Source organism: Bos taurus, chromosome 11 (genome assembly GCF_002263795.3).
Source record: "Bos taurus isolate L1 Dominette 01449 registration number 42190680 breed Hereford chromosome 11, ARS-UCD2.0, whole genome shotgun sequence".
NCBI lineage: Eukaryota > Metazoa > Chordata > Mammalia > Artiodactyla > Bovidae > Bos > Bos taurus.
Window position 1 is genome coordinate 5,996,307 of NC_037338.1, and position 24,274 is coordinate 6,020,580.

Sequence of the window (24,274 nt, forward strand, 5' to 3'; positions counted from 1 at the left end):
ATCTTATCATTTGCAACAATATAGATGGACCTTGAGGGCATTATGCTAAGCAAATAAGTCAGAGAAAGACAAATATTATACAGTTTCAGTCATATGTGCAATCTAAAAAATGAAACAAATAAAACTCCTTGATAGAGAGGTCAGATGGTTATCAGAAGAGAAAGTGGTTGAGAGGTGGGCAAAACAGGTGAAGGAGGTCAATTTTATGGTGACAAATGGTAACGAGATTTACTGTGGTGATCACTTTGTGGTGTATACAAAGACTGAACCATTATGTTTTACACCTGAAACTAAATACAATATTATATACCAGTTTTGCCTCATTGGAAACAACAAGACAAAACAGTAAGCTACAATAACCATCTATAGAGGCAACCAAGGTTTGTTTCCCCCACATCCCACAGGCTGGTGGTTCTTGAAGTGTGGTCCTCAGACCCAGTGAATCAGAACAGGTAGGCCAGGCATCCTGTGTTATAACAGGCTGCCCAAATGATTCTGATGCACACTCGGGTTTGGGAACCCCTGCCACAGGCCACACAACATGGTACGTCAAACCTGTCATCAACCCCTCCAAACTAGAAATGTCTTGCCTCAAGTTTAAATACGTTTAAAAAGAGAAGAACCTCAAGGTCATGCTCAAAGTTGATCCAGGTCAAGGCACAACAGAGCCTCATTTTCTACTTAGAATTTCTTACCTGGAGGGATATGAAGCCGATATAACAGTTTAATTTTCTCATTCATTTCTCCATTATACATAATATCTGCAAAATTAAAGGAGAGAGAGACAGACTGAGCAGAGGCAAATGGTTCAAATCCAGGTGTCAGGACACAGTCAGTGTAGAGAGAACGTAGTGAGGCAGTGTTTGTTGACCTGACACTTCATCTCCCACCTCTCCAGACACAGTGTGTGTGGAAAGAAAATGTGAGAAGAGCTGCAAGATAACCTTGGGAATCTTATCTGGCCTCACAGCTTCGGAAAGATTTTAATTTTAGCTGCAAGAGTTAGGAACGTGGGTAGTGGGAAGGACAAATGAGGTGAGGATTAACATACACACCACTATGTGTAAAATAAACAACCAGTAAGGACCTATTGTATAGTTCCTTGTATCACAAGGAACTATAATCAATATTGGGTAATAATCTATAGGGGAAAAGAATCTGAAAAAATATATATATATATACACACACATACATATATGACTTGTACAACTGAATCTCTGTGCTGTATATCTGAAATTTATACAATATTATAAATCAAATACACTTCAATTAAAAAGTGTGTGTTTGTTTTTTTAAATGAGTTAGGAAGGTGTCTCCTAACAACCCATCACCACACCCTGGGTGCCCAGAAGCACATGGTCAATGACCTTTAATGTTGAGCACCTGGGCTCCCCTCCCCACCGTGACCCTTAGGAAGCATAAGAGGGGTCATGACAGGAGCCTGCAGAGGGCTTTCTAAAGTCCCCAAACCACATCGGGCGAGTCACAGATCTATTTCATTGAGTGGATGTGCCTGCCTTCACTATCCCTTTGTCTTGTGTTCACAGATTCACATCCCGTATGAACTCACTGAAGAAAAGACCCACAGAGTCATACCGAGGCAGCTCACGAATGCTTTGAATTCGATAAGGTGGTCCATGTTTTCGTCCAGAAGCCTGAAAGTCCTTTCTGCGAGGATTTCCGTGTGGGCCCCGCAGGTCCACGGCGAGACGAGCTGGAACAGGCGTGCAAACTGCTGGGCATCTATGCGGTACTGCTCTGCGTAGGGCCTGCTGGGGTCGTGGCGTGGGGCCATGGGCCGAGGCTGCTCCCAGTAGCAGCTCATCATGTGTTCTCTCTACCAGGAAGGAGAGGGGCCTGTAAGGGGCAGTGGCTCCCCAGGGAGGCCACACACGTGAAGGCCAAAGCCAGCCTGGCCTTCTCTCCTAGCTTGCTTTGCAAAATTATTAAGCAGCAAATAAGCACCATTATAACACAAAAAATGAAAAAACTAACCGTGTCATCGCTCCAACCAGACATGTAAAAGTTTTCGCTTATTACCCTGTAGTCCTTGCCTACATGCATATGTAATTTTGACATTTTTAAAATTAAGGTTTCTTTTTTTCACTGTAGCTAAATATACTTAATCAAATTTACCGTTTTAATAATTTAAAAACAAATTTTTTTTTTCTATTTTCTTGGGTCATGTGGCATGCGGGATCTTAGTTCCCTGACCAAGGATTTACCCCATGAACCCTGCAGTGGAAGCATGGTGTCTTAACCACTGGGAAGTCCCCATTTTAGCAATTTTGAAATGTATAGCTCGGCTATCATTGTTTTGATTAAAGAAGTCGTACAATTTTTATTCTGATATTTTCACTTAAAATCGTATTATTCAAAAGTCAAAAACTACTAGATAAATCTATAGACTACAGAAGAAACTAGCATCGCTGGTTACCTGTGGGGGTACAAGACAGGGGCAGGCACCCAGATTAAAAAGCAAGTGTTTTTACTACATGCTGTTTTTTATACGTTCTGAGTTTTGAACCACATGACCATATTAACAAGTCAAAAATTTAAAAGGAAAAAAAAAAGACCATTTGAAGTCTTGGGAATAGACTGAAAACTAAAGCAATCAACACGGGCCCCACCACTGATCACTGAGGACCAGCTAGCTCTTCAAGAATGTATCTTTTGCACCTGTACTACATCATCTTGTGGGACGCTTCGGCTCACTGACTCAGAATCCTTTCATGACTTCAGTGCCCTCTGCCCACAGGATGGCACAGGAACAAGCACAGATGCTCTACCATCCCCGTGCCTGTGCTCAGATGGAGACCAAAATGCCATTTATAATTTTACTGCATATTACCAGCAGCCATGTTCTTCAAAAAGCCTTTGCAGAACGATGAGAAGTACTGTAAGAACTTTTAAGTGTAAAATGAAGGTCTCGTAAATTCCCATTTCTCAAAACCCAAGACATGCTGTGAATTTGCGTGTATATTTTTGTCATCCTGTCATGCTAGCTAGAGGCCCTCAGAATCCTATCCAGAAGAACACAGTTATAAAAGCTAAAGACCAGTGCAACCAATTTACACAGAATCCTAGAAGCCAATACAAAAATCAGCAAAGGATACGAAGAAATGATACAAGAAAGTAGACAGTTAGCCAATAAATTTACAAAAGGGTATGCAACCTCACTAATGAGTATGCAAATTTAAGTTAAAATGAAATGCAATTTTCTGGGACTTCCCTAGTGGTACACTGGCTAAGATGCCGGTACTCCCAACACAGGGGGCTCAGGTTCAATCCCTGGTCAGGGAACCAGATCCCACACATTGCAGCAAGAGTTCACAGGCCACAACAAAAGATCCCGCATGCCTCAGTGAACACTGAAGATTCCGTGTGCCACAACTAAGACCCAGTGCAACCAAATAAATAAATAAACAGTTTTTTAAAAGCGAAATGCAATTTTCTACAAGGCTCGCAAAATTTTTAAAGATCCATAATATTAAATGATAGCTGAGTGTGAAACATTAGGAAATGAACACTTTTAGACATCATCAGTGGAACTGAAATCTGAAAGATCTAGAACACTTTAGCAACAGTGACTGAAATTTGGTTTGTGCATCCCTAAGGAACCCGTCCTACAGAAACAGCAGCACAGGTGTCTGGAGAAAGGCTCAAGGATGCTCCGCACAGCACTGTTTATAAAGCAGAAAAACTGGAAACGAGATAGATGGCCTTCAGCGGGCGAAAGGTGAATAAGCTGTGGTTCAGCCCTACAATCGAATTCTGCTGTCACTAAAAAAGAATGAGAAAAGATCTGCAGATACTGACTCTAGAAGAATGCCCATGGTAAAAACTGCAGGGACTTCTCTGGTCCAGTGGTTAAGACTCCATGCTTCCAATGCAGGCAGCACAGGGTCGATCCCTGGTCAGGGAAATAAGATTCCACATGCTACATGGTGTGGCCATAAAATTTTAGAAACTGCAGACCGCTGTGTGTAGCACAATCTCATTTCTATATGGAAAAAAAGTAAGAGTGCATTGCTTGTGTGTGTGTCTACAGAGGGATACAGTAAAAAGGGAAAGCAATCAGCAATCAGATTCACCATATACTGTAACAGTAATTACTGTACAAAATGGGACTATAGGCACAGACAGGATAAGACTCTTTCAATTTTGCTTAGTTATTTTTCTTTTTAAATAGTGAGTGTAGGTATTAGTCTATACACTATATATGTATTTTTATATAAATATATATAGCATAGAAATATATATATATTGTATATTTTTGTTTCAGTTTGTGTTTTTAAATTAACTTTCAAAAATAAAAGTATTAACCAGAACACAGAAGCAGGCAAAATAATATTAAACAAACCAAATGCTCTCCAGGGCCTGATAATCCAGAAGTGAATACATTTAGCTGAATGTTAACAACAGCCGGTGAATCTCATTCCTGATTTCTTTCCCTTTTTACTGTATCCTCTGTAGACACACACACACAGCAATGCAAGTTGAAACAGCCAGCTAGCGGGAAGCTGCCGCACGGCACAGGGAGCTCAGCTCAGTGTCTATGATGACCAAGAGGGGTGGGAGGGAGGGTCAAGAGTGAGGGGACACATGCCTACATACAGCTGATTCACACTGTCATACAGCTGAAACTAACAACATAAAACAGCTATACTCCAATTTTTTAAAAAGCGCACTTTGGGACTGTATTAACACAAGGCAGTGTTTCAGGTCCCGGGTGTTTCCTAGAGTGGCCCCTGACACCAAGTCTATGCTACCAAGTACAGATAGTTCCCATCTCACATGCAGAGAGAAGACTAATAAAACTGTTCTCAGTTTCAGAGAATGAGGGACAGACGTCACAAACATGGGTTTATATAATTTAAAACACTGCTTTATATCTGGGTGGACCTTGAGGGCACTATAGTAAGTGAAATAAGTCAGAGAAAGACAAATACTATATGATCTTGTAAGTGGAATCTAAAACAATATAACAAATGATTCCAGTCATAGAGAAGGATCAGATTCGTGGTTTTACCAGAGGCAGGAGCTGGGGGTGGGCTGTAGAATAAGATGGTGGTGGTCAAAAGGTACAAATTTCCAGTTAAAAGACAAATGAGTCCTGGGGATGTATGTATATCACGATGACTACACTTAGCACTGCTGTATGGTATATTCCAAAGTTGCTGAGAGTAGGTCCTAAAATTTCTCATCACAAGAAAAAAACCATTTTTGTTGCTTTGGGTTTTTTTTTTTTTTTTTTTTTGTATCTATATGATTATACAGTGGAAGTGACAAATAGATTCAAGGAATCAGATCTGATAGAGTGCCTGAAGAAATATGGACTGAGGTATTTTAACACTGTATAGGAGACAGTGGTCAAAATCATCCCCAAGAAAAAGAATGCAAAAATGCAAAATGGTTGTCTGAGGAGGCCTTACAAATAGCTTCGAAAAGAAGAGAAGTGAAAAGTAAAGGAGAAAAGGAAAGATATACCCATCTGAATGTAGAGTTCCAAAGAATAGTAAGCAGAGATAAGAAAGGCTTCCTAAGTGAACACTGCAAAGAGAAGAAGACAATAGAATGGAAAAGACTAGAGATCTCTTCAAGAAAATAAGAAATACCAAGGTGACATTTCATGCAAAGATGGGCACAATAAAGGACAGAAATGATATGGACCTAACAGAAGCAGAAGATATTAAGAAGAGGTGGTAAGAATACACAGAAGAACTATATGAAAAAGATCTTCATGACCCAGATAATTAGAATGGTGTGATCACTTACCTACAGCCAGACATCCTGGAATGCCAAGTCAAGAAGGCCTTAGGAAGCATCACTATGAAAAAAGCTAGTAGAGGAGATGGAATCCCAGCTGAGCTATTTCAAATCCTAAAAGATGATGCTGTGAAAGTGCTGCACTCAATATGCCAGCAAATTTGGAAAACTCAGCAGTGGCCACAGGACTGGGAAAGGTCAGTTTTCATTCCAATCCCAAAGAAGGGCAATGCCAAAGAATGCTCAAACTACTGCACAATTGCACTCATCTCACATGCTAGCTAAGTAATGCTCAAAATTCTCCAAGGAAGGCTTCAACAATATGTGAATTGAGAACTTCCAGATGGTCAGGCTGGATTTAGAAAAGGCAGAGGAACCAGAGATCAAACTGCCAACATCCAATGGATCATAGAAAAAGCAAGAGAATTCCAGGAAAGCATCTACTTCTGGTTCATTGATTGTGCTAAAGCCTTTCTTTGACTGTGTGGATCACAACAAACTGGGAAATTCTTAAAGAGATGCTAATATCAAACCACCTTACCTGCCTCCTGAGAAACCTGTATGCAGGTCAAAAAGCAATAGTTAGAACTGGACATGGAACAACAGATTGATTCAAAACTGGGAAAGGAGTATGACAAGGCTGTATATTGTCACCCTGCTTATTTAAGTTATATGCAGAGTAGTACATCATGAGAAATGCTGGAGTGGATGAAGCATAAACTGGCATCAAGATTGCTGGGAGAAATATCAATAACTTCAGATACACAGATGACACCACCGTTATGGCAGAAAGCGAAGACGAACTCTTGATGAAGGTGAAAGAAGAGAGTGAAAAAGTTGGCTTAAAACTCAACATTCAAAAAACTAAGATCAAGGCATCCAGCCCCATCACTTCATGACAAACAGACGGACAAACAATGGAAACAGTGAGAGACTATTTTGGGGGGCTCCGAAATCACTGCAGATGGTGACTGCAGCCATGAAATTAAAAGATGCTTGCTCCTTGGAAGAAAAGCTATGACAAACTTAGATAGCATATTAAAAAGCAGAGACATTACTTTGCCAACAAAGGTCTGTATAGTTAAAGCTATGGTTTTTCTAGTCATGTATACATGTGAGAATTAGACCATAAAGAAGGCTGAATGCCAAAGAATTAATGCTTTTGAAAGTGGAGTTGGAGAAGACTCTTGAGAGTCCCATGGACTGCAAAGGAGATCAAACCAGTCAATCCTAAAGGAAATCAATCCTGAATATTCATTGGAAGGACTGATGTTGAAGCTGAAGCTCCAATACTTCGGCCATCTGATGCGAAGAGCCAACTCATTAGAAAAGATCCTGATGCTGAGAAAGATTGAAGGCGGGAGGAGAAGGGAATGACAGAGGACGAGATGGTTGGATGACATCACTGACTCAATGGATAGGAGTTTGAGCAAGATTTGGCAGATGGTGAAGGACAGGGAAGTTTGGCGTGCTACGGTCCATGGGGTTGCAAAGAGTTGGATACGACTGAGCAACTGAATAACAAATGACATGATGGACGTTAACCTACTGTGAATCATTTTGCAATATATGTAATTCACTATGCTGTACCGCTTACACTCAATGCTGTAGGTCAATTATATCTCAATGAAACAGAAAAAAAAAGAACTGCATTCAGGCAAAAAAGAAAGATGACTTTAAATTCAGAATAAAAATGGATTTCACTAAGTACACACTGTTCATCTTTAATAGGAAAGAGTTTGTAAAAAAGACAGTCAGAGAAGACTGTTAACAAAGAGAACAGTCACACCTGTACATCCCAGGCTTAGGAAAGGACGCAGGGAAGTTAAGGCCACTCTTTAATCCTTAATGAGAATCTATCACATATTTATTCAACAATGTAAGGGTATCTCTTTGTGGCCCTTTCCCTGGGAAAATGAACCTCTGGTTCAAAAGACAAGAGACACATGCAAAATCCAACTAGGGAACCTTACATCTTGCAATGACCCAGAGGGATGGGAAGCGGAGGGTGGTGGGAGGGGGGTTCAGGATGGGGAACACATGTACACCTGTGGCGGATTCATGTCAATGTATGGCAAAACCAATACAATATTGTAAAGTAAATGGCCTCCAATTAAAATAAAACAAAAACAACAAAAAAACAAGCGTTAAGATATATGAAGTCAGAATGGATATATGTATGTATGTGTACGGTTGAGTCGCTCTGCTGTCCACCTGAAACTACAATATTGTTAATCAGCTATAAAATAAAATAAAAAGTTAAAGAAAAAGAGTACTCCCTAATAAACATCCTGAACACCAAAAAAATTAATTAATTAAATATATGAGGTCAGACTACAAAAGCCAAGGAAATTCAGAGAAGGTCAGGAGCAAGAGCTGAGGGGGGGGCAGCCTGCGGGTTGTTCTGCGGGGCGTGAGGACGACCCTGGTGCACACGGGCGGTGCCTCAGGTTGTGCCACAGCACGAGACACCACGCTTATGACGCTGTCTCACTGAAATTCCTTTTGGAAGTGTTATCTTGAAATTGGCGTTGTAGTCACAGTTAACATTTGTAGTCAGCCCTACACAAATTAAGGGCTGCAGAGCTAACAACAAATACGAAAATAAATTTCACCCACATCGTTCACAGAAAAGATAGAAATAGGAAACAGGAAATGGCTGGCTGTCTTCTTTAAATACTCCTTGTATGAAAGTTTAATAGTATGGTTAGTACTTAATGCCGTTCATGGTGAACTTAAAGCAATCTTTTAAGTTATATAAGTTCAGATGTCCGACGTGTCTTATTCTCCCAAATTGAGAACAGTCAGCCCTAAAGAAATTAGACTCTTCACGCTAAATATCACCTTGGTTTACCTGCTATTGTGTTTCTAGTATTCACTGTTTTACTTGACACAGAGAGGTGGGGCATGGGACACCAAGTCACCTTTGACTCTGTATTTTCTCTTCATGCAACAGAGAAAAGTATACAACTTGAAAACCAGTGATGTTTACAGGAGTCCTCATCACACGTCCTGCTGACGAGGGGTGAGGAGTGCCAGCAGCTGACTGAGCAGCCACGCGCGTCAGTGACCGCAGCAGGCAGTGACGCAACGGCCACAGGAGGGCCAGACGGCTCTGTGGCTCCACTCAGAGCCTACACGCTGCTCGGGACTATTTCAAGTACACGGCAATTCAAGTTCAGAGGAACCAAGGGCTCAGAGTCCCCACCCAAAGAGCTCCAGTGGGCAGACTCCTCTGGGTCTGCCACTGCTCTGCTGGCCGGCGCTCTGCTCCTCTCCCCTTCACCGCTGAAGGTGTCAGGAGTGGGTCCACTGTCTGCCTCTCTTCCCCATTTCTACTGACTGTTTCGATCAAGAAAATTTCTAGGAAGGCACTTGAAAATGGTCTTTGCAGGATGATGTAAGTAGCAAGAGCTGGGAATCCACCTAAATACCCAAATATTCAAAATACAGTTTACTGTATTAAGTACTGGGGCTTCCCTAGTGGCTCAGATGGTAAAGAATCTGCCTGCAATGGGGGAGACCGATCCCTGGGTCTGGAAGATCCCCTGGAAAAGGGAATGGCCACCAACTATTAAGCATTACCAACAGGACAAGTTGTAAACTGATTTAAAAATAATATCATATGGCAACATGAAAAAGTATTAATAACAGCATCGAGGAAAACAGAACATAAATAAGCATCCAGACCAGCCCCACAAACCAAAAAATATGTATACACATCTTGTAGGTGGTGTTATGAGTAAAACGTACGTGAGGTGATACAGGAAACTATATTCAATACCTTGTAATAATCTATAATGAAAAAATACAGTATGTGTATAACTGAATCACTGTGCTATACACCAGAATCAAAGACAACATTGTATATCAACTATACTTCAACTTAAAAAATAACAACAGGAAAAAAATGGATATAAGGAGACAGTTTAGTAAGAATCACTGTGTGTCCACGGCTGACTGGGAACTGCTGTTGGGCAGTGTGGGGTGCGTCCCCGTCACTGAGGGCCTCTGGGCCGAGCGCAGCAGCATTCATGCACGGGCTGAGCAGGTACCGTCAAGCCAGAGCCGGCTGGCAGGGGCCGCCCCAGCCTCGCTGCACTCAGCAGGCCCATGCTGGCCCTTCCCCGCCACAGGTGGGCAGCCTCGGCTGCGGCCTGACTCAGGGTCTGTCGCTTCCTTACCCCCCAGAGTCTCCTACCTTGAATAAATCGTAGAGCTCCTCCAGGTCTTCAGGAAGGACAGAGACTTCTGGGATAACGACGCGGAGCTGGAGGAAAGAACAAACAGGCATGGAGTGAATGCTCTGCCCACTGGAGTGGACGCTGGGCGCCCAGATCATCCAGAGATGGCTTTATGGAGACTTTCTCAGGGCTTCATCCTCAACCTTTCTCATTCACACATCAAAGACTCAGGACAAGCATTTAAATACTTGCAAAGGACCAAACACTAGCAAGGCTAGAGCTTGGGTGGCAAGTTCCTGCAGCATAACCACCAGCACTATAGGCCTGGACTTCCCTGGTGGTCCAGTGGTTAAGAGTCAGCCTGCCAGTGCTGGGGACAAAGGTTCGATCCCTGGTCTGGGAAGATCCCCACAGGCCACAGAGCAGCTAAGCCCGCATGCCGCAACCACGGAAGCCCGTGCACCCTAGAGCCTGTGCTCCACAGTGAGAGACATCATAGCAATGAGAAGCCCTTGAACCACAACTGGAGAGGCGCCCCCACTCATCACAGCTAGAGAAAAGCCCACGCAGCAGTGCAGAGCCAGCTCAGCCAAAAATAAATGAATAATACATAGATTTTTTTTTAATTATGTGCACTTAGTCCTGTCTGACTCTCTGTGACCTCACAGACTGTAACCTGCCAGGCTCCTCTGTCCATGGGGATTTCCTGGCAAGAATAAATATTGGAGTGGTGTGCCACTTCCTACGCCAGAAGTAGTGGCCCCTAAAAAAAAAAGACTGCAGGCTCTGGGCACCGGGCAACTTCTATATTGTCCCTTATTTAACCCCACACGATGAGTGTTGTTATCCTCATTTTACAACCAGGGAGACAGAGGCTCACAGTAGCTAACTTCCTCAGAATCTGTCTGACTCTAAAACTAAATCCACGCTGTTTCTTCACTAGCTCACCGCTGTCAAGCTGTCGTTAGTTGCTCAGCTGTAACCGACTCTTTGTGACCCCAGGGACTGTAGCCCCCCAGACTCCTCTGTCCATGGGATTTCCCAGGCAAGAATACTGGAGTGGGTTGCCTTTGCCTTTTCCAGGGCATCTTCCTGACCCAGGTATCGAACCCAGGTCCCCTGCATTGTAAGCAGAATCTTTACCATCTGAACCACTTAGTTGTTAATTTAATGCAAAAAAAACACAAAAGCTGTCACTCTCCTGTCAGGAGGCAGCAGGAGGCCCAGCTCGGGTCAGCGCCCAGCCGCTGGGAGCTGTGGTCCGGAGGCGGCCTCTACTCACCACGTTCTGCTTCGTGGTGTCCTCGTGGCCCTGGAGGACTCGGATCCTGTGCCTGCAGCGCATGTGCTCGATCTGAGCCACAGACTGGTCCCCAAATTTCTGCAGGGGAGAGAGGGAGCACTTGCTCACAGAATCCTCTCTGCATCCAGACAGCAGACAAGCAGCAGCCCCCAACACCTCCCTGGAAGTTCACCTCCCGAGAGACCTGGGGGCAGGGACAGGCGGGGACGGGGCCCAGGTACCTCGTAGGAGTCCCGGATCAGGTCTGCGATGTCGGTCACAGGACACGGCTCCTGGTCGTCAGAGAAGAAGGCGTGGTGGCTGCCAATCGGGGGTCCCGGGCTGTCCTCGTTCTTGACGTGGTCCAGAAACCTGGGCACATGAGACACCAGGGAAGCACAGGATTACCATCCCCTCCCCAACCTGGGCACCTCGCAGCCCCCACCGCCTTCACAGGGGCCCAGACGTGGGCAGCAACTGTCAAACTGGCTCCTCTGTCTCCAGTCACTGTGAAAGGCCAGGCCGCTATAGCTACACTCATTCTAGAGAAAAGGAGAAACGAACACGAAGACGGACATGGTGCCCCTGGAGCCGTAGGAAGTTTTCCTAGGTCTCTGACACTCTGGCTTCCCTGGTGGCTCGGACAGTGAAGAATCTGCCTGCAATGTGACACACCCAGGTTTCAATCCCTGGGTCGGGAAGATCCCCTGGAGAAGGGAATGGCAACCTGCTCCAGTATTCTTGCTTGGGAAATCCCATGGACAGAGTCTGGTGGGCTACAGTCCACGGGGTCGCAAAGAGTAGGACATGACTAAGCGACTAACACTTTCACTTTTTTGACTCTCCAGTGATGTAAATACTGTGTTTCCACAGTATTCTGAACAGGAACTTGTCATTTATCAGCCAGCTTGCCCTCAGTTCCACACATCCCCGGGCTAGCGGGCTTTGCCTTCACTGCAACACACCCGTTTCTGTGCACAAAACGTCCACATCCCCCAGGTGGCTTCCTAAGGCCCATGTTTCCCTGCCCGCCTGCCCTCCTTCCGTTCAAGGTCACTGGAGGTCCATCTAGACTTAGGACACTTGAACCTGTTCAGAGAAAGACAGCAGTACCCTCACCTTCCTGCCTCTTGGTGGACAGGAGCGAGGGAAGGTGGCTAGGATGACAAGGTCGCCGATGGCTTGGCCACAGGGGACCACAAGGTGGCAGAGTGGAGGGGAGCCCCACAGTGACAGCCCAGTCCAGCCACAGGGCTCCCTGCCTCACCTGCTGAGGACCATGAAGGCCTGGCTGTCATCCTTGCTGCTGCACAGGCCCTCGGCAGTGGCCTCCAACACAGCCAGTCCCAGCTGGAAGATGGCCTTGATGCCATCGTAGAAGAAGCAGTCGACCACGTTCACGGCACTCTCCAGGGGCATGATGCTGAGGAAGAGCGTGAGGAACCAGGACAGGGAGATGGACGCCAGGGCCGAGAGGTCGTGCATGTGCTCCGCCAGCTCAGGGAGCTGCTCCTTGATGAGCTCCTCGAAGACGGACTGGTCCACCTGGGCCCCTGGGGAAGGAGCCACGGAGACTGGCTGCAGAGGGAGTCACTCCCTCTCAGATTAGAGCTGCTCTGAGATACACAGAACCATGACACAGGATGGGAGTCCAGGAAAGGACTCACACTTGGTTCACTGACTTCTGATGTTTGGACCAAGGTGATTCAATGGGGGAAGGATAGTATTTTCATCTGGCATTTTCAAAAACAGTGCTCCTATCTACAACAGCTAGGATATGGAAGCAAACTAGATGTCCATCAAAGTATGAATGGATAAAGAAGCTGTGGTACATGTATACAATGAATATTACTCAGCCATAAAAAGGAACACATTTGAGTCAGTCCTAATGAGGTGGATGAGCCTAGAGTCGATTATACAGAGTAAGTCAGAAAGAGAAAAACAAATATTGTATATTAATGCATATATACAGAATCTAGAAAGATGGTTCTGATGAGCCTATTTACAGGGTAGCAGTGGAGACCCAGACACAGAAAACAGACTTACGGACGCAGTTGGGGAAGGAGAGGAAGAGACGAAAGGAGAGAGTAGCCTTGAAACATATACACTACCATATATAAAACAGAGAGCAGGTGGGAATTTGCTATATGACTCAGGGAGCCCAACTGGTGCTCTCTGACACCCTAGAGGGGTAGGATTGGGTGGGAGGCAGGAGGGAGGTTCAGGAGGGAAGGGACATATGTATACCTATGGCTGATTCATGCTGATGTATGGCAGAAACCAACACAATATTGTAAACCAATTACCCTTCAATTATAAATAAAACAGTGCTGAATCAAGTGCCCACCTACGTGGGCGGGGGAGGGGGAAGGGACCCTCTTCCTACCTCAAACCATTCAGAAAAATACCTATGAAATGTGTCATGGACTTAGGTATAAAAGCTAATGCTGAAAAAACATCTAAAAGAAAATACAGGCAAAAGGCTAAAATTTCTTAGGACACAAAAGCATTAACCATAGAAAAATTATGAATTGGATTTCATCAAAATTAAAGACTGGTATTCTTCAAAAGAGACCATTCATAAAATGAAAATGCAAACTTCAAACTCAGAGAAAATATTTGTGGCAACTATATCTGACAAAGGTTTTGTAATCAAAAATAAAGAACTGAAGCAACTCGATAATAAGAAATCAATAAACAAATCTTTAAACAAAAAAAAAGCAAAAGATTTGTACATTTCTAAAGTGACAAATGGCCAATAAGCACAGAAAAATAGGTTCAACATCATTAACAATGATTAGAGAAATGGAAATTAAAATCACCACGATATACCACTCTAACCCACCAGAATGGCTAAAATTAAAAAGACATAAAATTCCAAGTATAAACAGGGATATGGAGCAAGTGGAACTCCCATGCGTTGCTGGTATGAGATAATGTGAATACGTTTTGTCCATTTTGGAAAACTGACAGTTTCTTATAAAGTTAAGCATATATCTAACCGTGACCCAGGAATTCTACTCCTGGGTAAATCCTAAGAAAAGTGTCAATATATATTCCAAAAAGACTTATACTCGGATGTTCCCTGGGACTTATAAGAAGAAACTGGAAACTCCGATGACTGGGATGAAAGAATCATGGTGTGAACGCACCATGAAATGGCACGCGGCAATGAAAAGGACCTGCTGATGCACCAACAGTATCTTGAGCGAAGGAAGTCAGAACATTCTCTACTATTACATTTATTCCAAGTTCAAGAACAAGCCAAGTAAACCTGTGGTGACAGAAATCAGTACCAGGTGTTGTGTGTGGCAGGGAACTCTGTGGGTTGTAGAAACGTTCCCTGCATTGGGGTGGTGGTCACATTATCATGGAGGGTCTACTGCTCACTGCTGACTACCATCTGTCACATCACCCAGTGAGGGCTTGGACAGCAGGCCCCCCAGTGACCTCGAGGTTCTGGTTACTCCTTGCTGCTCTGTACAACATTAAGTACCTCCTTTGAAATGAACGGAAGAGGGTAGCAAACCAATTAGCCACCCAAACACAGGAAGGGGGCCAGGGGAGAAGTCAAAGGCCACCTCCTTCCCAGCCAGACCTCCCTCCCTCCTGGTGGTCATCATATTCCCTCAGTTTTTAGATCTCAGTCTTCAAGCCTCTTCTTCTTGCCTTGTCCCTACATCCAGTCCTTTGCCAAATTCCATCTCACACCGCTTCTTCTGTTTCTAATGCCACGGCTGCCACCCTAAGTTTAGGCCATTCCCATCTCTCATTCTGGATTACTATACGGTGTCCCTAAGAGTATCGCCTGGCCAGAGCAATTTCCGTGTCATTTTCTCCACGAGGAGGTAGCTGGATCACAGAGAGGGTGCAAATTCAAATCTCAAGCACACGAAGGTCAGCAGCGCACATGCCTGGGCACTGAGGGGTCACACAGGTTTGCCCAGAGCCCGGGCAGTCACAGCTGCCCTTTCTTACAATCAGCCTGGATAAGTGAGGAGCTCTCCTCCTCTGCCCTTGATGTCGGGCCTCAAGGGTCTCCATTATTGCTCTACTCCCTCCATCTACTATCTGCAAGCTCCCTGGGGACCAAGAATGAGCCCTCCTCTCTTTCCAGGCCTCAGCATCAGCAAAAAACCTCTGTGGTTTTCACTTTTGGACTTGCTTTTTGAACCTAGGGATTTTTCTTTCCTTAAGTTCAGCTATCCATATAAAATAATTTTTCTTTATCCAAAAATCTGTAAGAGGGGACTTCCCAGGGATCCAGTGGTTAAGACTCTGTGCTCCCACTGCAGGAGGCATGGGTTTGATTCCTGGTCAGAGAACTAAGATACCTCATGCCACACAGCACAGCCAAAAAGAAAAAAAAATCTGTAAGAGTTTGTGGCAAAGAAGCAGTTGGGTTACCACATTCCACCCTTTTGCCAAAACTGTGCAGAGAGTTACATCAGTTAGTTTTGAAGATTCAAGAGTCAGACGGTGCTGGTGCAGAGACCAGCCGAGTCTCTGTATAACCACCCCGAGGGACAGAGGGGAAGGGAGCAGTTACCAATGACTCGGTGGTTGAAGTAGTCGGGCAGCATCCGCTCACACACAGCCACCAGCAGCCAGAAGGCTTCCTCCTCCTTAGCATACAGCAGCAGAACGGAGGTCAGGATGTTCATGGACTGCTCAGGGGATTCACAGGGGAGCGGACAATTACTGACCAGGTCACGTGTACCACACAGACATTCAACAACACACAAGCCCAAGGGATCCACAGAAGTCCAGACTACACAGATGAGAGATGCAGTATACCCAGCCAATCAAGACTGATCTGGAATGACCACAGTTATCAACGTGGGCCTCACAAGACCTGCTGGGCTGAATCATCAGCCACTGCTTTGTCCCTGGCCCCCAGGGAGTGATGCTGGGCTGGGCTGTGGAGCACGCCTTAGGCTCAGAACCCAACCCCACTAATCTCTGTGTCTATGTTCAGATTTAAAAATAATCCTGATGACTTCTGTACAGTTTAGAGATAGGACCCTCCAGAGCAGCTCCTGCAGTGGAGGCTGGGAGGCCATGAAGGCCGAATGGCCTCCTGAGGACAGGGGCCAGCTCATGCCACACTCTCCTGGGCACTGGGTAACACTCCTCCCACATCATCAGCTTGTCTGACTCCACGAGGCCGATTGCCTCCACAGGACAGTCCTTGGTACAGATGGCTAAGAACATGGCACCCGAGGCCTGGGTGGTTGGTCTGGGATGGCCCTGCAGCGCCCAGCTCACCTGGCAGTACCCAATCTTGGGGTTCCTGTGGGCATAGGCCGTCAGGACTCTCCTCAACGCTGCGATGCCCGTTTCGTTTTGGAAGGCGGGGTGCTCCGGCAAGGAACGGTGCAGGTCCCGCTCTATCTCCTCCGTCACCAGGCAACACTTTCCCATGGACTCCTCCACCAGGTTGCCGTAGTAACCCGGATGCGCGGCAAGGTCCGTGACGGCATCTGGTGATTTACAAGTAACATTTCAATGTTAGGTGGCGGCCTGGATGGGAGGGGAGTCTGGGAGAGAATGGATACGCGTCTGTATGGCCGAGTCCCTTTGCTGTTCAACTGAAACTCTCACAACACTGTTAATCGGCTCTTCTCCAATATGGGGCTGATTTCTGGGAGAGAGTCCACACGGGGAGGGGCCGGTCCTGTCGGAGGACCTCAGTGGGGTCTCACTATCTAAGCAACACAAAATAGTTAAGACCACACATGACCAAAAGGAACTTCACTTCTGCTAAAAACAAAAAGGAAAGGAAAAATGAAGTAATATGGCTTTTCTAAGAATAACCTTACAGAGAGAGGGGGAGAAGAGCTCATGCTAAAAATAGCTTTATACTAATATATTTATAATCAGTTGTATTCCTCAGTTACAGATGTATGTATGTGGCCTATCTGCCGCAACGAGAGAAAGCCTGTGTGCACCAATGAAGACCCAGTGCAACCAAAAATAAAGTACAAATTAATTTTTAAAAAAGCTATGGAGCACATGTTCTGTGGAGCACACGAGGACGCCCGTAAGGCTCCCAGAAGGGTCTCCGAGGAAGGTGGAGCCCTGGCCGCTATCCCCTCAGCACCACGAAAGGAGCAGCAGTCACACCCTGGACCGCAGGGCCCTCCCTTCCTGCTGGTCGGCCCCCGTTCCTTCACCGAGTGGCACCACACGGCTCACAGAAGATGCCTCTGGAGACCTGGGCCCCAGGCTCAGCCCATCCACCGGCAAGCGTCAGATGAGAGATGCCCCAAAGCAGCAGAGGGAGAGTCCCAGATCCAGCAAAGCAGGAGGAAGATGCGGGCAGGCTCTGTGTGCATTCCCCGCAGCGGGGGCACAGGAGGAAGTGTCCCCAGAGGGAGTTATTGTAAAGCACACAAGTGAACGACTTTTGAAGACGTTTTCAGGTCTCCAGACATCTAGACACTGCATGTCCAGGGGGTTCTGAATAGAATTCTGAGGACAATGAAGAGACTCATAAAATCACGGCTGAAGGGGAGGCAATCCCTCTGCCAGACCTCACGCTGACCAGGGACCCCAGAGCCCAGAGGTTGCTGCAGCCTGGCCCACAGTCCACACAGGAAGGTCCCAAGGTCCCAGCCGGGCATATCACAGGCCGAGAGGACCCGTCTGCATGCACACACACACACACACACACTCCCCACCCCTCCTCTCAGGTCAGGGCCTCCAGAAATAAAAGCTGGGCCTGGAGACCCCGGAAACCCTCACCTGAGAAAAGAAGCCAGAGTCTGCCGCGCAGGGACTCGGGGATCCCCATGGCCACCAGCTTCCGGATCTTCTCTGTGCGGAACATGCACACTGTTCTGCCGTACTCCACAAAGTGGTCTTTCCAGAGGCTCACCTTGATCTGTTCCCTGGACTGGAAGCGGAAACACGCTCGGTGTATGAAGACTCACCGTCCACAGCCCGTCACAGAGGGTGCTCCCTCAGCTGAGAGAGGACCCACCTGCGGCAGGCAATTCGCTGGGCAGACACCTCTGAACGCCCAGCAGCATGCAGGATGTAAAGGTCACTAGCCCGTCAGGAATTCAGAGCCCCGTGGGAGACCTGACATGAATAAAATGCCATTTCCTTGGCAAAGTTGACAGTAAGAATGTGCTCATCTGAACTACTACGGGAACGCAAAGCCGATGGAGGGTGGGGCGGGGTGAGGATGGGGAAGCCTCTCAGGATGTCCATGCCAAACCAGTTTCTGAAACAGGTCAGCTCAGAGGGCAGAGGGGAGCCAGGGGCTCTCATAATTTGCCTGGAACTTCCTGACAGCCAGAGGAAAAATTGCCAACTGGAAAAAAAATGACATTGTTCTCAGTAGCAGAGATGAGAAGGAGACGATGTCTCTAGGCAACTGGAAGTCTCTTCAAACTATGAATTTTGAAAATTCTTTAGAATTCCTAGCTGGCAGGAATGTTTCCGTGCCTTTTAAACAAGAAGTTTATGTATGCTCTTAATTATCTGTATTCTCCAGTCATGGGAGAGGTGCACACATATAGTCAATATTCTTATTTGTTGAAACAATGAGCATTCAGTGAGCATCTCTGAACAGCACATCAGAAGGCTGCACCCTGAATAAATAAAGCTAACAATCCGTGATACATGAGCCATTAAGCGGCTAAGGGGCAGATACCCTGTTCACAGCCACCCTGGTACTGGCAGTGCCCACACAGCGTGCCTCCTGCCAGGGCACCATCTCATAGCTCGGCTTCTAGTCTATTTACCACTCAAGCACTGCCCACAGAGTCTCCCTGCAGAGGAGAAAACAATCACAAGTGTAACCAAGGTATTTTTAGTTTAGTAAAACTAGAAAACAGCCAGGGGCCAAAAAAGAAGCGCTGTACCAGGAGTCCCGCTGATGCCACTGCATAAAAGGAGGCAGACTTGTTCTGCACCTGGAGACCCCACAAGGAGAGCACGGACAGATGCTCCCTGAAGGGCAGGTGGAAAGTCACTGCCCCCCAACGTCCCACCACATCCTCCACCCACCCGGAAGTGTGCAGGCCACTGGCATCTCTGCCCTCTTCCACTTTTTGCCAATGAGGTGCCCAGGGTTGCCTAGTAACCTGTGTCAGGCCCACCCCAGGAGGGGCCTGGAAGCCACGCCCCACCACCTCCATGTGTGAGGGTGGAGCCACGTCACTCACCAATCCCGAGTCCGGGCTCTGGCTGCCCGACTGCCTGAAAGCCTCGGGGTGCATCCGTGGGCTCGTTTCTTTCTCCCTTTCCTCGCTATTTTGCGAAGACACCATCTCAAGACCCCCAAACCTGTGGCTGCCACTGCACAAGCTTGTTGAATGAAACACGGGTGAGGTCTGCATGGGAAGGAAAAGAAAGAATGACAAAAAGAGAAAGTCCCTGCTTTAGTTACGGGGCAGTCTTTGTCTTTGGATGTGTGAGTATAATAAACATGCCTATCTGCCTGGGACTTACGAGAAAGGCAGTCTAACACTACACCCAACGGAGCTGATCCTCAGGAAGGAGCGTGGTCCACGGGGCTTTCCCAGCACCACTGCTCCCTGGCTCACAGAACATGGCCCCTCGCGGGGCCAGGAAGGAAACATCGCACCCTCAGCATCTAGACCTGAGGATGGGCGTCTGGAGAGAGCGGCTCTAGGAAACTGAGAGACTTCCTCTCCTTTCCTCCTGTCACTACTCAGATGAAAAGAGGTCCAAAAACAAGGAGGACGGGTGTGAAAGAATCAGGGACTAGGTGCAGCAGATCTGGATCTCCCGTGGCAGCTATCCAGTCTTAAAGACAGTGAATCATCTCTTTGCGCAACTTACACCTGCCCCCAAATACTATAACATCATCCCCTCCAACCTCAGGGGGATGAGGGCACTGACCTCTCTAATAAAGAGGGTGTCCACTCACCTATGTGTTGATTCCCCACCAAACCCTCCAACTACTGAGAAGATGGCCTGTTGATCCCTGACACCTGAGTGTACCCCATCAACCCCTCTAACCTGTGAGCCCCATTAGCCCCTCCAACCTGTAAGTGAGTCCCCTTCAACCCCCTCTAACCTTGCCATACCCACTCAGGACACCCAGCGCATTACAGATGGTATCAGATTGTCTGCTACCCAGGTCCAGCATCACTGACGTTTTTCTGGTACCCAAGTAGGTCATTGTTACATGCACTCCCCTTTGAAGACATCTGCCCTACAGGTGCTGGGGGAAAAAAAGGGATTTTCCATTTACAGACTCCTGCTGTCTCCAGAGATCATACCAGCTCCTCATCCAGGGTGGTGTCATAGTGCACAGGGTGGTCGGCATGCACCAGCTTCAGTCTCGCCAGCAGACCCTCCACCAGGCTGTCACGATCTCTGAGCTCAATGAACTGGAAGGCCATCTTGCTCCGGATGCTGACGATGATGGGGTTTGGCAGCAGACTCGTGTCCTCCATTTTCTCGATGCTCACAACCTGTTGCAGACAGTCACACGCACAGAGGCACAGCAAGAGAGAAGAGGGGCAGGAGTTCAATTGCAGATTCAGGAAACAGAGAGAGAAGGACAAACCCAATAACTGCAATAAGGAACCAGTACAAAGTTAGAAAGTATGGGATGTGGTGTATTTACAACAGCCCAAAGTGGGAGCAAGTCAAGTGCCCCTGGCTGGATTAACAGACGAGAACAAAACCAAAACATGGGTCTACACACAGTGGGACATTATTCAGTCTTAAAAGGCATGGATATTCTTTTTTTTTTTTTTTTGCCAAACCATGTTGCATACAAGATCTTAGTTCCCTGACCAGGGCTTGAACCTGTGTCCCCTGCATTGACAAGCAGATTCTTAACCACTGGACCCAGGAAGTCCCAGAAAGGATGGATATTCTGACAGGTGCTGCAATATGGATTCACCTTGAGGACGTTCTGCTAAGTGATACAGCCAGTCACAAAATGACAAATTTTGTAGGATTTCACTGATACAAGAGACCTACAGGGGTCAGGGCTTCCCAGGTACCTCAGTGGTAATGAATCCACCTGTCAATGCAGGAGACATAAGAGATGCAGATATGATCCCTAGGTCAGGAAGATTCCCTGGAGGAGGAAATGGCAACCTATTCCAGTATTCTTGGCTAGAGAATTCCATGGTCACAGGAACCTGGTGGGCTGTAGTCCATAGGGTCACAAAGAGTTGGACATGACTGAGCACAGAAGAGTCAGGATTCATAGAGGCAGAAAGGACGGTGGTGGATGCCTAGGGCTGAAGGAGGGGGATTTGGGGTGCTATTGTTTAATGGGGACAGGGTGTCAGTTTGGAAAGATGAAAAAATTCTGGTGATGGTTGCACAAAACGTGAATGTACTTAATACCACTGAACCACAACACTTAAAAATAGTTAAAATGGTATGTATGTATATGTTCAGTTCAGTTGCTCACTCATGTCCGACTCTTTGTGACCCCATGGACTGCAGCATGCCAGGCCTCCCTGCCTATCACCAACTCCCAGAGATTATTCAAACTCATGTCCATTGAGTCGGTGATGCCATTCAACCATCTCATCCTCTGTCATCCCCTTCTCCTCCTGCCCCCAATCCCTCCCAGCATCAGGGTCTTTTCCAATGAGTCAACTCTCTGCATCAGGTGGCCAAAGTATTGGAGTTTCAGCTTCAGCATCAGTCCTTCCAATGAATATTCAGGACTGATTTCCTTTAGGATGGACTGGTTGGATCTCCTTGCAGTCCAAGGGACTCTCAAGAGTCTTCTCCAACACCACAGCTCAAAAGCATCAACTCTTCAGTGCTCAGCTTTCTTTATAGTCCAGCTCTCACGTCCATACATAACCACTGGAAAAACCATAGCCCTGACTAGATGGACCTTTGTTGGCAAAGTAATGTCTCTGCTTTTTAATATGCTGTCTAGGTTGGTCATAACTTTTCTTCCAAGGAGCAAGCGTCTTCTAATTTCATGGCTGCAGTCACCATCTGCAGTGATTTGGGAGCCCCAAAAAATAAAGTCAGCCACTGTTTCCCCATCTATTTCCCATGAAGTGATGGGACCAGATGCCATGATCTTAGTTTTCTGAACTTTGAGCTTTAAGCCAACTTTTTCACTCTCCTCTTTCACCTTCATCCAGAGGCTCTTTAGTTCTTCTTTGCTTTCTGGCATAAGGGTGGTGTCATCTGCATATCTGAGGTTATTGATAACTCTCCCGGCAATCTTGATTCCAGCTTGTGCTTCATCCAGCCCAGCGTTTCTCATGATGTACTCTGCATATAAATTAAATAAACAGGGTGACAATATACAGCCTTGACGTACTCCTTTCCCAATTTGGAGCCAGTCCATCGTTTCTTATCCAGTTCTAACTGTTGCTTCCGGACCTGCATACAAATTTCTCAAGAGGCAGGTCAGGTGGTCTGGTATTCCTATCTCTTTAAGAATGGCAATACTCTTCCACATTTGTGGTGATCCATACAGTCAAAGGCTTTGGCATAGTCAATAAAGCAGAAATAGATGTTTTTCTGGAACTCTCTTGCTTTTTTGATGATCCAGAGGATGTTGGCCATTTGATCTCTGGTTCCTCTGCCTTTTCTAAGAACCAGCTTGAACATCTGGAAGTTCACGGTTCACACACTGTTGAAGCCTGGCTTGGAGAATTTTGAGCATTACTTTACTAGTGTGAGATGAGTGCAATTGTGCAGTAGTTTGAGCATTCTTTGGCATTGCTTTTCTTTGGGATTGGGATGAAAACTGATCTTTTCCAGTCCTGTGGCCACTGCTGCATTTTCCAAATTTCCTGGCATACTGAGTGCATCACTTTCACAGCATCATCTTTTAGGATGTGAAATAGCTCAAGTGGAATTCCATCACCTCCACTAGCTTTGTTCATAGTGATGCTTCCTAAGGCCCACTTGACTTCACATTATATGTATATAATTTTAAAAAATAACTATATAAGGAATTCTTGCTCTGCTCTAAGGGCATTTGTAAAATGAAGTCATCTGCTGCAGAAAAATGGGAACCAATCACATGAATGAAAAAATTGAGTTTTTCTGAATACTGCTTAGTCTGTACATTATAACAGCAAGAGTTTGGAAGTCTTGACATTTGGCAGAGCTGTGGGTCCTGTCACTACAGACAGGCCCCAAAACCACAGGACTGAGCTCAACAGATCTCAAAGCAGACTCCACTTCCAAGAAGAGAACTCTGGAATTTTATAGCTGGAAAGTGACAGTGTTAGTTGCTCAGTCGTGTCAGACTTTGCAACTCCACCGACTGTAGCTCATCAGGCTCCTCTGTCCATGGGATTCTTTGAGCAAGAATACTGGAGTAGGTAGCCATTCCCTTCTCCAGGGACGGTTCTGACTCAGGGATTGAACCCGTGTTTCTTGCACTGCAGGAGGATTCTTCATTTTTCTAAATTTTTACATAAAATTCTAGAAAGATATACAAATGAAGCAACTTGACATTTCTTTTCAAAAGGTCATTTTTTAATAGGTCACTTTTTTCTCTTCCCTCCTGGTGGGTGAAAGGGAGGACTCCTTCCTAAGGGCTGTTGGAAAAGCTTTCATTGCTAGGCATGAACATTTTATAAGAGCTTTATCAATAATGTGGAGGCCAGGGTGCCTGTTCTCACCATTCACACCTATGCAAATTTCAGCTTGCCAGGCAACAACAGAAAAAAGCAGGGGCCCCTGGTCAACTCAGGCCAAGCATCCCTCTAGACTCACCCATCCTCAGAGGCAGAGCCTTGCCCTGTGAGCATCCATCCCCTCTGTCTCCCAGCAACCACGGCCCCCTTGGCGCCCCGCCCTCCGGGAGGACAACAGGTCTACCTCTCTGAGCGGCAGGATGACTTTGCAGCAGCCGGCCTCCTTGCTGGCAAAGCAGATGTAACTGTCGGAGGTGAACATCTGCCCGGCGGTGTGACAGCGGCTGAATGGGGTCCAGAGGGAACAGTCCAGGACGGCGTGCAGCTTCTCCCGCCTTGGCAGCCTGAAGAAGGCCCGGAAGAACTCATTCTGTGCCCTAGCTTCCAGGTCCCTGGCAAAGGAGAGGGAAGGG

At 46.4% G+C, this 24,274-nt stretch overlaps 1 protein-coding gene across 5 annotated transcripts in view; it reads right to left on the reverse strand.

Moving 5' to 3' along the window:
- TBC1D8 (TBC1 domain family member 8) overlaps positions 1–24,274 on the reverse strand; it is a 141,203-nt gene that overhangs the window by 18,137 nt on the left and 98,792 nt on the right. For all 5 annotated transcript variants that reach the window (NM_001206142.3, XM_010809739.4, XM_024998791.2 and 2 more), the window contains 12 exons: positions 24,046–24,253; positions 20,496–20,690; positions 19,413–19,580; positions 17,983–18,133; positions 16,504–16,718; positions 15,785–15,902; positions 12,503–12,788; positions 11,478–11,607; positions 11,236–11,334; positions 9,971–10,039; positions 1,597–1,837; positions 696–761 (listed from right to left, as the gene is read on the reverse strand). In NM_001206142.3, coding sequence (NP_001193071.2) covers positions 696–761; positions 1,597–1,837; positions 9,971–10,039; positions 11,236–11,334; positions 11,478–11,607; positions 12,503–12,788; positions 15,785–15,902; positions 16,504–16,718; positions 17,983–18,133; positions 19,413–19,580; positions 20,496–20,690; positions 24,046–24,253 — 1,946 coding nt within the window. The remainder of the gene's footprint in view (positions 1–695; positions 762–1,596; positions 1,838–9,970; positions 10,040–11,235; positions 11,335–11,477; positions 11,608–12,502; positions 12,789–15,784; positions 15,903–16,503; positions 16,719–17,982; positions 18,134–19,412; positions 19,581–20,495; positions 20,691–24,045; positions 24,254–24,274) is intronic.